Below are 13,743 nucleotides of genomic sequence, written 5' to 3' on the forward strand. Positions count from 1 at the left end.
AAGAAATGTAGGGGAATAGATGACTGGATTGTTGAGTAACAGGAGATTAGCGTTTAGAGATAGGGATGTATCAGCATTCTCACCTGTTTTCTTTCATATCCCACTCCTTTCATCACCTTCCAGATGATTTCTTTATGGAAGGTGAGAGGTCTCTCATCCCTCTCAACAAAGATAAGTCTTAGGATATCAGTTAGACCATTGTAGGACTATCCTTCATTTCCATGTAAGTTGGAGTGAATTTCACATGTTAATACATACTAGTTTTCTTTAAAAAGAATCATAAATGTTCCTTTAATTTTGGTCTTAGAAATGTAAAGCTTAATGTAATTGTGAAATTTTAGTTTAGCTCCAGTTATCCATAGATATTCTGTTTACAGGTGAATTCATGCTTCAATAATGGAGTCCTAGGAGTTTGATGAAGATATTGCATGAGTGTCATAATGCAATAAATTCTCTTTTCCCTTGGTAATGGTATTACTTTATGTCTAGATTCAGGGATCCCAGGAAATAAATGTGACAGCCAAAACAACTGTGATGACCATTTCCATACAATATGCAACAAAACAACATTTAAGTGTGTGTGTGATGCTGGATACATTAAAAATGGAAGTAAATGTGTCCCAGGTAAGTCAAGATTTGCATTGGTTCAATGGAACAAAAGCCACTAAAATTCATTCCATGAAATAAATTTTCTTCCTATGAACATCTTTTGTTTCTATTTGTTCTAATGATTTATCATTAAATTTAGTACCTATGGAGCATTCAGAAAAGCATATTCTCTATTTAGTGAGAACATCAAATGTACTCCATTGACAATTTCAAATTGCAAAATTCATTTGCCATGACCAGGATGTGAACATGGATCCCTCAAAGTCCAGTCAAGTGCTTTAGCAACTTAAGCAAGTGAGGCATCTTCTTACACTCCAAAATTTTGGGGTTGTAAAGGAACAAGATGCTGGGGAAAAATATTGTACATACAATGTCACAGGTATTCATAGGCAAATGATTACTACACTATGAAGTTGTAAAATTTTAATGCACATTAGCAGAGGACTCTGTTAAAAGTTACCATGACAACATCCCCCTAAGTTTCTTTGAATCTGTGCTCCATTGAATTTAGGACCTAAAGAGTTTTTGTTTGATAAATCTTCATTTATAAAGGAAAGCAGCTAACTTATTGAAGAAATGGTATCTATGGAAGAAAAAAAGGCATCACTCATAAATTAAACAAGTAATCATGAAAAAATATGATTTCAGTTTTAATTATATAAAATTTCAAAAAAATAAATACTTGGTTATTCCATATGTATTGTTTATTAAACACGACCCAGGTTTCGACTGACAAAGTTGTCATCAGCTCCTTTGTAATTCGAAACCCGGGTCGTATTTAATAAAAAATATATGTGGAATAACCAAGTATTTATTTTTCTGAAATGAATCGCTTCCACAAAGTGACACCTGAAACCAATCTGTTCATATAAAATTTCATAAAAACAGAAGCTCTATGTCAATATTTAGGGAAGCCTATAAGTTAAATAATTTCTTATTCTATTGGTGTGCCTAGGTACAGAAAGAGAAGGAATGAACACAATGCTCTAAAGTCAAAGCAGCTTGATTGTGATTCATGACTGATTTTGATTCTGGCTTGAACTGGTGGAAGATTAACAGGGCGGTTCAATAAGTACCCGTGTTAGAAATGAAGAAACCATTTTTTCAAAAACATTTTTTTATTTTTCAACATAGTCCCCTTTTAGAAAGATACACTTCTCCCAACGTTCCGGCCATTTTTTTAACCCCTCCAAAACATAGGATTTATCAAACTCTCCAAAATACGCATCTGTCTCGGCGATAACTTCCTTGTTTGAGCTAAATTTTTTTCCCGCGAGCCATTTCTTCATGTAAGGGAATAAGAAAAAGTCACAGGGATTCTGATCGGGTGCGACAGCAATTCATAACATAGTTCATGCAGTTCATGAAGTTGACAGCCGGATCAGCTTGTTGACGACCGTGAGCAATCCACCCATTCCCATCGGGCCGACAATTTTTTCATCGCCAACTCATCATGTAAAATATTAATTGCCGTTCCGGTCGACACAATCACGGCCTCTGCTACTTTGAGCACTTTCGTTCGTCGATCAGCGAGAATCTTGGCATGGACTTTTTGAATGATTTCCTCGGTTACCACATCTGGCGGGCGTCCTGGTCGCTCCTCGTCAAAAACATATGTTCGCTCACGTTTAAATTCGTTGGACCAATATCTAACTGTAGTCATAGATGGCGAAGTGTCCCCATAAACAGTATCCAACTTTGCTTTTATCTCCTTGCATTTCTTCCCATCCAAAAGCGAATTACTGAACGATACTGCTCTTTTTCCATCTTTGTGAAAATCACCAAAACACGTCTTACTTGAATGGCTGCCAAATCCAAACTAACCTTTAAATCAGTCTGAAACTTGTTTCGCTGTCGTGTGATAGATGGCAGCACAGGATGATAACATAAACTTCCCTCAGAAACGCCCTTTGTTGTCAAACACGGGTACTTATTGAACCACCCTTGTTCATAAAGAAATGGATTATATTTCCAAAAAGTAAGCCATTTTGTGGAAAAGTGCTATCTTTTTCATTTCGATGAAAAATGATCAGGACTGACAATGTTATGGCAATACAAATGAATACATTTATGGATACTACAAATATTTTCCAGGAAAATCTATGCAATAAGAAATTTGAAATTTAAAAATTACGGTATACCTTATCCACTCGGAGGAAGGGAAGAAAGTCATAGTTCCTGCAAGTTTCAATGAAAATTTTAATTTGTCAGAGAACTACATAGAGGTGAAGATGATTCAATACCAATTTTTCAGAACAGTATTTTTGGTATCATGGAAATTCAATTTAACTCAGTTTTTGATTCTTAGCCACATATTAGCTGTTATATTATAAAAGTAAAATTTATGTTAAGTTAAAATAATAATACAAGCTGTTTTCTGCCTTAAATGGGCTTTTCTGACTTACTAGATACTGGATCTCCAGGAACCAACTGTACATATAATTGTAATGACAAATTTCATACATATTGTAACCATCAGAACCGTGTGTGCATGTGTACCCCAGGATATACCGTAGATGGAAATGTATGTATATCTGGTGAGTTCCAATTAAGTATTGGTTATTTGCAAGTAAACTTATGTAAACTGTATTGTAATTTGTATATATAAGATAACTATTTGCAACCTATCCATCCATCTCTCTTATAATTTGACTTAGCAATTGGATACAGTGCGAATTCCAAGGCGCCATATCTTGCTTCCACTCAGCAATGATATTAAATTTACTCCAGCATTGGGGCGTATCCCAAAAATATTTTATTTAAGGTTTGAAAAAAATAAGCAGGAATTTTAGTGATACATTGAAAATTATAGCCATAAAATAAAATAAAATGTTGAACATTTACTGATGCCAAATGAGTAATTCAAATGAAAACATTGTTTGAATATAAATGGTTAGTTTACCTGTGACTGCAGCAATGTCTGTTTGAGGAATGATCTCTGTTCGACCCGCAGACCAAAACCCACCTATAATGAAGGAGAAACATGCTTTGAGAACCATACCTACTGTAAAAAACTCTGAAAAATAATCACCTCAATTTTAAAATCTAGGAAGATATTTTTTCTTTACATATTAATCAGTTGCATGAAAAATTCTCCTTGGTTCTCTGCATGTGTATTAGATTAATGGGTTTCAGTTCTAAACTGTAACTGTATTACATTTTGAATTTCCACAAAGATAATTCAAACCATACCAGTTTATAAATGGAATGTAGGATCCTATCTACAGGGTTCGTCTGGAAAATAAGTGTACTGAGCTCAGGAAAAAAAATTTATTACACTTTTACATATCTTAAGCTAATATTCCTCAAAATAGGACCCTTGTGAGTCGATACACTTGTTCCAGCGGCGTTCCCATTCCTGTAACGCTCCCGCGAAGGCATCATCGGGAACCTCTCGAAGACACGTCGTCACGGCCTCTTTGACGGCGTCCAAAGTCCCGTATCGCGTTCCTTTCAAACTCCTCTTTATCTTCGGGAACAGAAAGAAGTCCGGTGGTGCCAAGTCCGGGCTGTAGGGTGGGTGCGGCAGCGTTGCCACGCCGTGCTTGGCCAAGAAGTCCGACACGACAAGCGCGGTGTGAGACGGCGCATTGTCGTGATGCAGCCGCCAGATGTTTTTGATCGCTGGCCGGACGCGGGCGACTCGTGCACTATTGTTTTTGGCACATTACACTGCTCTGCTATCATCCGAACACTAAGACGACGATCAGAGTTCAGTACATCGCGAACTTTTCGCACATTTTCGTCGGTGAGTGTCGTTGATGGGCGTCCAGGCTGTGGTTCGTCGTCGACCTCTTCTCTGCCCTCCACGAACATCTTGTGCCACCGAAATATCATGTTTCTGGACATGGCTGACTCCCCGTAAGCCTGGTTAATCATACCGACAGTTTCGGTAGACGATTTCCCAAGCTTTACCGCAAATTTGATGGAATAACGCTGCTCCAAAAACTTCGGCATCGCGTTCCGTGACGTGGGTCGAGCGTGGAGGTTCGCGTTAACAGAGCTCCTCACTACACCACAGCTCAGAGCCGACTGCCTTTTTCAGCGTCGCTTGCCAACATACCCCCCTCCAATCGCAGCCCATCAGAGCGGTGCTGGGCGCGCCTGGAGCGGCGGGAAAAAATCAGTAGTCAGTACACTTATTTTCCGGACGAACCCTGTATGACACTGGATCCAGTTGAAAACTTGTTCTCTATTCCACAATATTCCCTAATTCATTGGCTAACTAAGCCCCATCCCAATTCCCCTACAGAACTTGAGCCTTAAAATATAATACATGCTTGCTGAGGAAGGTTTCAAAGTATATCTAGTTTCATTTATTTATCATGGGAGAACTTTCCACCATATCTGAATAAGCAATTGCAGTCTCTCTTCCATTATGCTTCTTCCTATCCGGATACACACCTTCATCCAACAAGTCATTACTCAATGGTTGGTTTTAGGCTTCCAAACTTCTACATCCTCCTCGTGGCCTGAGCCTTTGCCTGCACAGGAAAAATTCATTGAATTGTGAACAAATTGGCGAATAAAGACTTTACCTTTCTAGATCTTCATGATTGTACTTTTGCAGAATTGTATCTCAATGTGCCTGAAAATTAAGAAAAACGTTTGTAGAATAGTCTTTCTCTATATCTCCCTCCTCTTGCTCAAGCCTGACTGCTGACCATTTTTTCTTGATGGCCCTTCTTTGCCTTCCTCCCTCACACTGCCCCTAGTGTACTCAATCATATAAGAGTACAATCATTGTGCATGGTAGGCAATCTGTATGACACTCAGATGCTTTAATCTGGGCTGTGGATAGAATGGTTTAGATAAATATTTCTACAGCTTTCTTTTTTTAAATGTAGTCTGGTATCAGTAGTAACTGGTATAAATTGCTATATTTTTTGGTCAATGCCCTAAGACATGGTTAAAATGAACTTAATTATTAAACATTATTATAAAATTGTTTTAGAGATTTGTCATACCTAAGTATGTATTCATCAAAAATACTTTTGAAATCATATTTATCTGCCAACAGTGAGGATATATGTCACAGATTATGATAAATATTTTGGTATTAAGGATATAATGGTCTCATTGCATTGCCTTTTAAAATTACTTTGTAGACCCTTGGCAATAATATCAATCCCCAGGTAGCCTGATGGTCCTCCATTCATGTTAACATAGCTACATTTCAAAAGATTTGAGTTCACATATCATTGCTCTCCTGTACACATGCTGTGATGTCCAACTCCTTGCTTTATCTTATGGGTGATCTCTTTGCTAAAATTATCTGAGAGAGAAAGACTCTCACAATCCTCTCAACAAAGACATCCCTTTAATGCCTTTGGAAGGCTGTTTCACTTTACCAAATATGTTACAATGAATGGAATTTTGCAAATGACTTCAGGTTCCAAGGCACCAAAAGAAAATGTTATTAAAAATTTGGAATGGAAAGTACATTTAGTACGTTTTAATTTTCTTCCAAAATAATCAAAGGCAATAGCTTTACTTTTTCCTTCGAAGTATCAAGTTTTCCAATATGCAATTGAAGTATACATAAAGAGAACAATAATGTTTTGAGAAATGCATAGAGTTTTGGATCTACATATGTGTACGGTCAGAATACTCGATTAGGGCTCCTCTATGAAAGTTGTCAAGTGCTGGCACATGATAACTGTTGAATTAATATTATCTTATTTGTTAAAAAGTTATTGAATAAAATCATTGCTAAAAAATTTCAGAATAGCCTATGCTATTGTCTAAGAAAAGTTGAATTTTTTCATGGAAGGGATTATGAAACACACTGGGGAACCTCAAGGTCAAAGAGAAACAATATGTATAAATTATTGTCCTACATTCAGTAGGGCATGGTTTAGTTGTCATTCCCCATATCTTATTTTGCCTTTGAGTAAAGAAAGCTTTTAAATCAGAGGGATATAATAATAGTGAAACTTATGCTTGGGTAACATTATGTACTAAAATTCTCTTTCTTTGGGCTATTGTATTTTTTCATGTCTAGATGCTGGGACTGTGGGAAGTTTTTGCATCAGCAGTGCAGGATGTAATGTACAGCATCACACAACATGCAACAAAACATCTTCTCGGTGTGAATGTGATACAGGATACATCCAAAAGGGGAAAAAATGTGTACCTGGTGAGTCAAGATGGTAAATTTGTTTGATGTAAATAAAAACTCATCCAAATGTTAATGAAGGCTTCCAGCATGCTGCACTGATGTCATCAAGTTTTTCAGCTTGATGTTTATCCATTTGGTGCTTGCAGAAATTATTTTTTTCTGTATTTTGCTACCTTTTTATGAATTAATTCAATATATGTATACCATTTTCATGTGGGTCGTGGTAGTGCAGTGGGTAGAGTGTTGGACTGCTGACCGGAGGGTCCCGGGTTCGATTCTCGGGCAAGGCACTCAGGGCACCTGCAGCTCCTCCCAAGCTTAAGTGATTTTTCGGGTACCAGGTCTTCCTGGGAAACCATAACCGGCACAGGGAAAGGAACTGCTCCCCCTACCCTGATGTGTGAATTTCACACGCCGTTTAGGGCTTAGTACTGGGTGATCTCTACCATCACCTACTAAACCAACCTTTGGGTTGATTGCTGTGTTTATGGTTTTTTTTTTTATACCATTTTCAATGACCTAATCCACAAATCAGCAGTTTTAAAAAGCATTTCTTTCCATATTCAGCAATAAACCCAAATATTATTATTATTGGTATTATAATGTTTGAGATATGTTTTGAATGGATATAGAACAATAATAAGTTTCTTTTTACTCTCCTAACAAATCACAACCAGACATCTGACACTTTAATAAAACATTTTCTGCTGCCAATAATTTCTTCCTCATTTCATTCCATCCAATATGCCTATCTTTTCTGACCTGTTCTTCATTTGCCTAACATTCTCCCCTCTATCATAGTCTTCAGCATCCCATGGCCAGTTAAACACTTTGTACCCATCTTTTCTACCTTCTTTGGATTTCTGGCAATATTTCCCTTTCCTCTCCCCCACCTTGCATATCACTTCTCTGTCCATTTCACACTTTCCATCCTTCACATCCAAATTTCAAAAGCCTCCAATCTGCACCTATTGTCTTGCTTCAATGAGCATTTTTCCACGTCTTTTCTCATCATATTTACCCAATGCCCTTATCAATTCCTCATTGTGAAAGCTTTTTTGCCAAATGCAATTCTTTGCTTTATGTCCCTATATTTAGACCATTATTGTCCAAGACACTTACAATATAGGTGAACTGTCTCCCTGCTTTAGTTTTTCCCCTCAAATTTTGTTTGATTTAACCTTTCTCCTACTCATAACATTTGTTTTGTTAACATCAACCCTTCATCCTATACCTATTCCATTGATTTTTCACTGAGCTCGGTGATAATTTTGCCCCCTTGTCTGACTAGTTAACTAAAGCTTGAACATCCATAAACATAAGCAGTTTTAAAGATTCCTTGCTTGTTATTCCCATCTCTAGTGTTTACCGTAAGTCTTTTACCATTGTTTCCACATATGCATTGAAAATCTTAGGTGAAAATGAACACCCCTCACTCATCTTACCCCTCTTCCTGTCACTGCCCATCCCAACTCTCCATCTGCCACTCTCACACCTGAGCAACCTGAAACATGCTCTGGTTGTGCATTAGCCACCTATCCTTCCAATCTACTCCTATTTTCTGAAATGTATTCATTAATTTTAAAAATTTACTATATCTATTTCCCTTTCAACATCTATGAAATGTCCAAATGCATCTTGATTGTATGATATTCCACCAAACTGAGGCCCAAAAAAATAAAAAATGTTCTGTATGGATAAAAATTAAAGAAAATAGGCAAAAATAATAATTTAAAAAATGGCAGAATACATTTAATGATTTTTCTTTCCTTACCCTTACAATAAATATAACCCTTACCCTTATATAACCCTTACCCTTACAATAAATATTACATAAAATATATAACTTTTTTGGAATGTGAAGTTTTTAATTATGATAGAATAAAATGAGACCATCAGAAGAGAAACAGACTACATCAAATGAAGCAGATCACATTTTTGCAGTGTTTTGGACAAAGATACTTAGGTTAGGTTTGTGGAAAATGATAAGAGGTCAGAAAAAGGAAATAGACAAATTATAGGGAGTCATATTTATTTATGCTATGAAATGTCATTGAAAAAGGATTATTAATTACATTAATTTTTACTCTTTGGATCCGCAACATTTTAAGCAGGAGCATGGGTGTGGTTGATAACATTTTTAAGGGTACTTTTGGTGAAGGAAGAGGAAAAATTAGTTTAATTACCTAAAGTTATGGGCAATGGTGACTAAAAAATATTAAAAGGACACTTGAGTAGCTCTAAAGTTGAGGGACAGGCAGTTGACCGAATTGATGCACAGTATTCTAACATTCTAAACTTCACCATGCATGATATCCTATTTTCAACCCATCTCACACCAATTTCAATGCTTAAAATATCCCCTGCTCTGATGATTTTGCCATGTATGAAACATGCATGGAGAATCACACCAAAAAGGACAAGCATTGCATGGCTGCTGGGTAAATAGAGTACTGTACAAATAAAATCATGGGCTATGGGATGTTCAGCAACGTTTTGTTATGAAAAATGAGTTGCCTCGATGCCTGATGAAATTTTTTTAGTAGATAATGCAAATGTATTACTTAAAAGAACGTTATGCTACTATTCATTGTCATTAATTTGGTTCCTTAAAATAAATAATTTTGATGGCAAATTTGTTACAGGGCTACATGGTCAATGTGATATGGACAACCCCTGCTTTGATGATTTGACCACATGTGTAAATGGTACATGTGCCTGCCAGCCAAATTATGGGGAAAAATTTGGCAGGTGTCTGCCTGGTTAGTACATTGAGAATACAATGCAATGTTGAACAATGTCTGCATTTCTCACCATTTATTTTCTCAAGGGAAAGAATTGGTTATAATCACTTTCATCAGACATTTTTCGACAACTATTTATGAGAGCCTTATTACTATTCAGGAGGTTCACCTGAAATTATGACAATAAAAACAGATTGTTGAGTAATATATTTAAAAGATAAAAAGTTGATTTTATGTAGTTATGTTCAATCCAAGTAAGTAGTGAAGCTTAATATCATTGAAGTTGTTATTTCTTTTTGGAAGTGCAAACAATTAAATATAGAGTTGGTCAGATGCGTTATTACATGATGCTGTGGGGCCCCGAGGATATCGGAACATTTAATTGTAAGGTCTGTTTAACGTAGTGGTATTATTTTTCAATGCTCTAAATTGTTCTTTAAAACTGCATATTTATAATATCCTCCATTGAGACCAATAAAAATTATATTTTTCTCCTGTAAATTGCTAGCCGAACATTCTCCCAGTCTTCAATTTAGTATGCATCACAGCATTCCCTTAAGTCAGTTATTCTGTCTTCATCACTGTCTTCATTATTATTCATGATTAAGGTGCTATAGTTTCATAGCTTTGTTAAACCTGTTGAATGAAGGTTTTCTTTGGACCTTGGATGACTATTACATGATTCCTTGTGCTGCTGACGATCTTAGCACAGTTTAATGTCATCTGTAGCTCATGAAATCATTTTTCACAGACTCTAATTACAGTTATAATTACAATAGCTAACATCAGCTTGCCTAGGTGACACAGAAAGAGACAGCACACATAATAGGTACTGTCCAAACAATATATAAGTGATCAATTACTGATACACTTGCATTAGAATTTGGACTATTGATGCATAATGACATATTTTCTACCTTCAGGGCTTCATAGCAACTGCACAGGTTATAATAACTCCTGTTTTGATGATTTTGCCATGTGTGAGAACAATACATGCATCTGCATACATAACTACACTGAAAAGGATGGAAAATGCATGGCTGGTAAGTTAATTGAAGAGTATATACGAGGGTAATCCCAGAATTGCCCGGCCCAACAAAGAAGAAACAAAAATTTTGGAAAAAAAATTATTTATTTTTTAGCATAATCTCCTTTCAGCTCGATACATATTTCCCCGGGATGTTCCATAAGTTCGATACCCTTTTTGTAATAAGAACCATCTTGCTCCTCGAAATAGCCATTGACTGCTGACATCACTTTTTCACGATTGGAAAATCTTTGACCATCGAGCCATTTTTTCAAGCTTTTTTTCAAGTTTGCGAGCAGAAAATAATCCGAAGGGGCTAAATCTGGCAAATAGGGGGCATGAGGTAGCAATTCAAACTTTAATTCATGAATTTTGGCCATTGCAGTAATGGATTTGTGAGCTGGTGCATTGTCTTGATGAAACAACACTTTCTTCTTAGCCAAATGCAGCCACTTTTGCTTGATTTCTCTGCTCAAACTTTGCAATAATTTTGCATAATACTCGCTGTTGAGTTTTTCCTTTTTCAAGAGAGTCAATGAAAATTATCTCATGGGCATCCTAAAAATTAAACACCATTAGCTTGCCTGCAGACAAAATGGTCTTTGCCTTCTTTGAAGGCAGTTCTCCCTTTTGAATCTATTGTTTTGGTTTTTCTTTTGTCTTGGGTGTGAAGTAATACACCCATGTTTCATCCATGGTTAGGTTATGAAATGGCACAAAAATTCTGCTTTGTTGCTGTGACACTTGGCTAAACACTCAAGAAACATCTTCACGACACTGGTTTTGCTCGAGTGTGAGTAAACGCAGATCCATCCTCCACACAGCTTTCTCATGTCCAAAGTTTCAGTTAATATGCAATGTACCGCACTTTTTGAAATGCTGACTATGACTGCTAGCTCTCGCACTTTGTCGACGATCATCCGGTATCACTTTGTGGATTTTCTTCACCGTTTCTGGAGTCGTCACCTCATTTGGTCAACCAATGCGATTCTCGTCTTGACAGCTCGTAAGGCCTTGTTTAAACTCTGCTACCCATTATTTTTCTGTTGTAAACAAAGCAGCAGACTCACCCAGAGTATAGTCCAGTTCAGCTTTTATAATGGTTGGGCTGAGGCCTTTCAAATAAAAGTATTGTATCACATGACCATGACCAATTTTCTCCATTTTCACAAATACACTGAATACGTTCACCAGTGATGGCTTCCAAACAAATACTGAACAACATCTTCAAACTTGAAACATGCTTTATAGATTGCGTACTTTCTAATACAGTGATATCTCATCAAATACTGTTCTTTTGGATTTTAACCCCGAAAAGTATTTATGCCACTCTTTCATGTCCTTTAATACACTCATTGCATTATTTTTATCAAATTTGCTGCAAACTGGGAATAATATGTAAAAATATATAAATTTAAATTTGTAAAATATCCTGGCATCTAAGATATTCAGAAGCATTAATCTGTTTGCAAATTCAAATATACCTAAATGAGTATTTTCCAAATTGGTCAATAAATATTTTGATAAACAAAATACTTCTGGAGTTTCTCCCTTGTCCATTTTGTCAAACAAAGAGCATAGAATTTGTTTCTTCTCTGAACTGACAAGATGAGCCAATGATGAAGACATTCCAGAAGACCTTCAATTCTAAATTCCATCAGCAGAAGCCCATGCTTCCATTATCTAGTTATTACACAAGTAAGCAATGTGTGATCGCTTCAATGCTGAGTACATGGAGCCAGTAACTTAAACTTACTAGAAATAAACTATGCATTACATGTGATCAATATTATGAATTAGTGAACTGGAGATTTAAAACTCTACAACGTACAAAATAATTAATAATTTATTCATTTTCTCTCAACAGTTAAGTGCCAGATTAAACAAATAGTGTTTTATCATGAGGACATTCTTGAATTTTAGATATTATAGTAAAGCGGTCTTACAGGGATATGATAACAGTAAAACTAAGTGGAATATAGCTTTGATCAATTTTTTCTTAAGATATTAATGAATTTTGGTTGTGAAAAATAGTTTTCATTTTCACTGATATTTTTATATTAACAACCAAACAAATAAAGGAAGGGAACACTGAGGGAATTTCCTTGTATTGCAAAAATTCATTGCATATTGAATCAAATGCCTCAATTGCTTAAACACTTTTATTTCAGCATTAGGAAGTGCATGTACACCCTCTGCAGGATGCCTAGACCCATTTGCAGAGTGCAAGCAGACGGAAGGAGGGGTGTATATCTGCCAGTGCCCTGAGGACTATGAGAATGATGGGGAAGAATGTAAGCAGAAGCAACATAGAATTCACATACACATTCATCAGGTGATTGATAAAGATATTATGATCGAATTTTGAGATCAAGAAAGCTCACATCATTAAAGAGCAAATGCATAAAGCCACAAGATTCAAATTTCATGAAATTTCTTATTACTCATATGCCTTGAAAAATGTATGACTAATAAATGTCTGCAGCACCTCATTAAAAGTAGTCTCTGATTCTTGAAGACCTTGGAAATCAATCGATTTGGTAAATATACTTCAAGTAATGGAGTAAGAGCATTTTTCCAGGTAAGTATGTGTCTGTACAAGTAGAGAGTACCACAGTCATTCACCCATATGTTGGCTTGACAGGTGTGGGTAGAGTTCACCTAGGACTAAACCAATAGCATGTGAAATTCTAGCATTAGGTTAAGGATACAAGTTCATTTCCCTGAGCCAGGTGTAACTTCAAAGAAAGGTTAGTGCAAAGTAAGTACCAGAAAATATATTTCACTCTAATTATTAATATCCACATCATATACTTTTTAATGTCTTACACTAATGAAAGCAACCATGAGTAAAATATATTCATTGTTAATAGCTTGAGGAATTTGAATGCAGTAAATAAATATATTTTATCAAGAAGGACAATTGTTTCCTTGAACAGCAGTGGCTTTAAATATGTTTATGAAAGGGCAGATCTGCTTTGGATATGAAAAGTTTTTTTAATTAGTCCTGGAATAAAACAAGTTTGGAGAAATATAATAATTAGTCCAACATCCTTTTGCGTTCACTCAACTCCTATGAGGCCATTGATGAGAAATTGTACCTAATGCTAAACACATGTATGCAACACCAAAGCAAATACAGCCACCTGCACTGCTTGTGAGAAAATTAATTGCAGTACTTTTCTGTATTTCTTTATTGAGTTTTGTCCTTTGGGCTATGTTGACATAAATATCATATTTGT

The 13,743-nt window shown here is 36.1% G+C and overlaps 1 protein-coding gene across 2 annotated transcripts in view; it reads left to right on the top strand.

Annotated features, from left to right (window-relative positions):
- Positions 1 to 12,908, top strand: part of LOC139696748 (multiple epidermal growth factor-like domains protein 10) — a 29,479-nt gene extending 16,571 nt beyond the window's left edge. The window contains exons 6-11 of one of the 2 annotated variants that reach the window (XM_071595587.1): positions 490 to 624; positions 3,018 to 3,146; positions 6,614 to 6,748; positions 9,376 to 9,492; positions 10,398 to 10,517; positions 12,673 to 12,908. In XM_071595587.1, coding sequence (XP_071451688.1) covers positions 490 to 624; positions 3,018 to 3,146; positions 6,614 to 6,748; positions 9,376 to 9,492; positions 10,398 to 10,517; positions 12,673 to 12,869 — 833 coding nt within the window. In that variant the 3' untranslated portion in view covers positions 12,870 to 12,908. The remainder of the gene's footprint in view (positions 1 to 489; positions 625 to 3,017; positions 3,147 to 6,613; positions 6,749 to 9,375; positions 9,493 to 10,397; positions 10,518 to 12,672) is intronic. The other variant, XM_071595588.1, reaches the window with a different exon arrangement.
- Positions 12,909 to 13,743: the final 835 nt, after the last annotated feature.

This window comes from Hetaerina americana, unplaced genomic scaffold, assembly GCF_022747635.1.
Source record: "Hetaerina americana unplaced genomic scaffold, ioHetAmer1.1.p SCAF_7, whole genome shotgun sequence".
Taxonomy (NCBI): domain Eukaryota; kingdom Metazoa; phylum Arthropoda; class Insecta; order Odonata; family Calopterygidae; genus Hetaerina; species Hetaerina americana.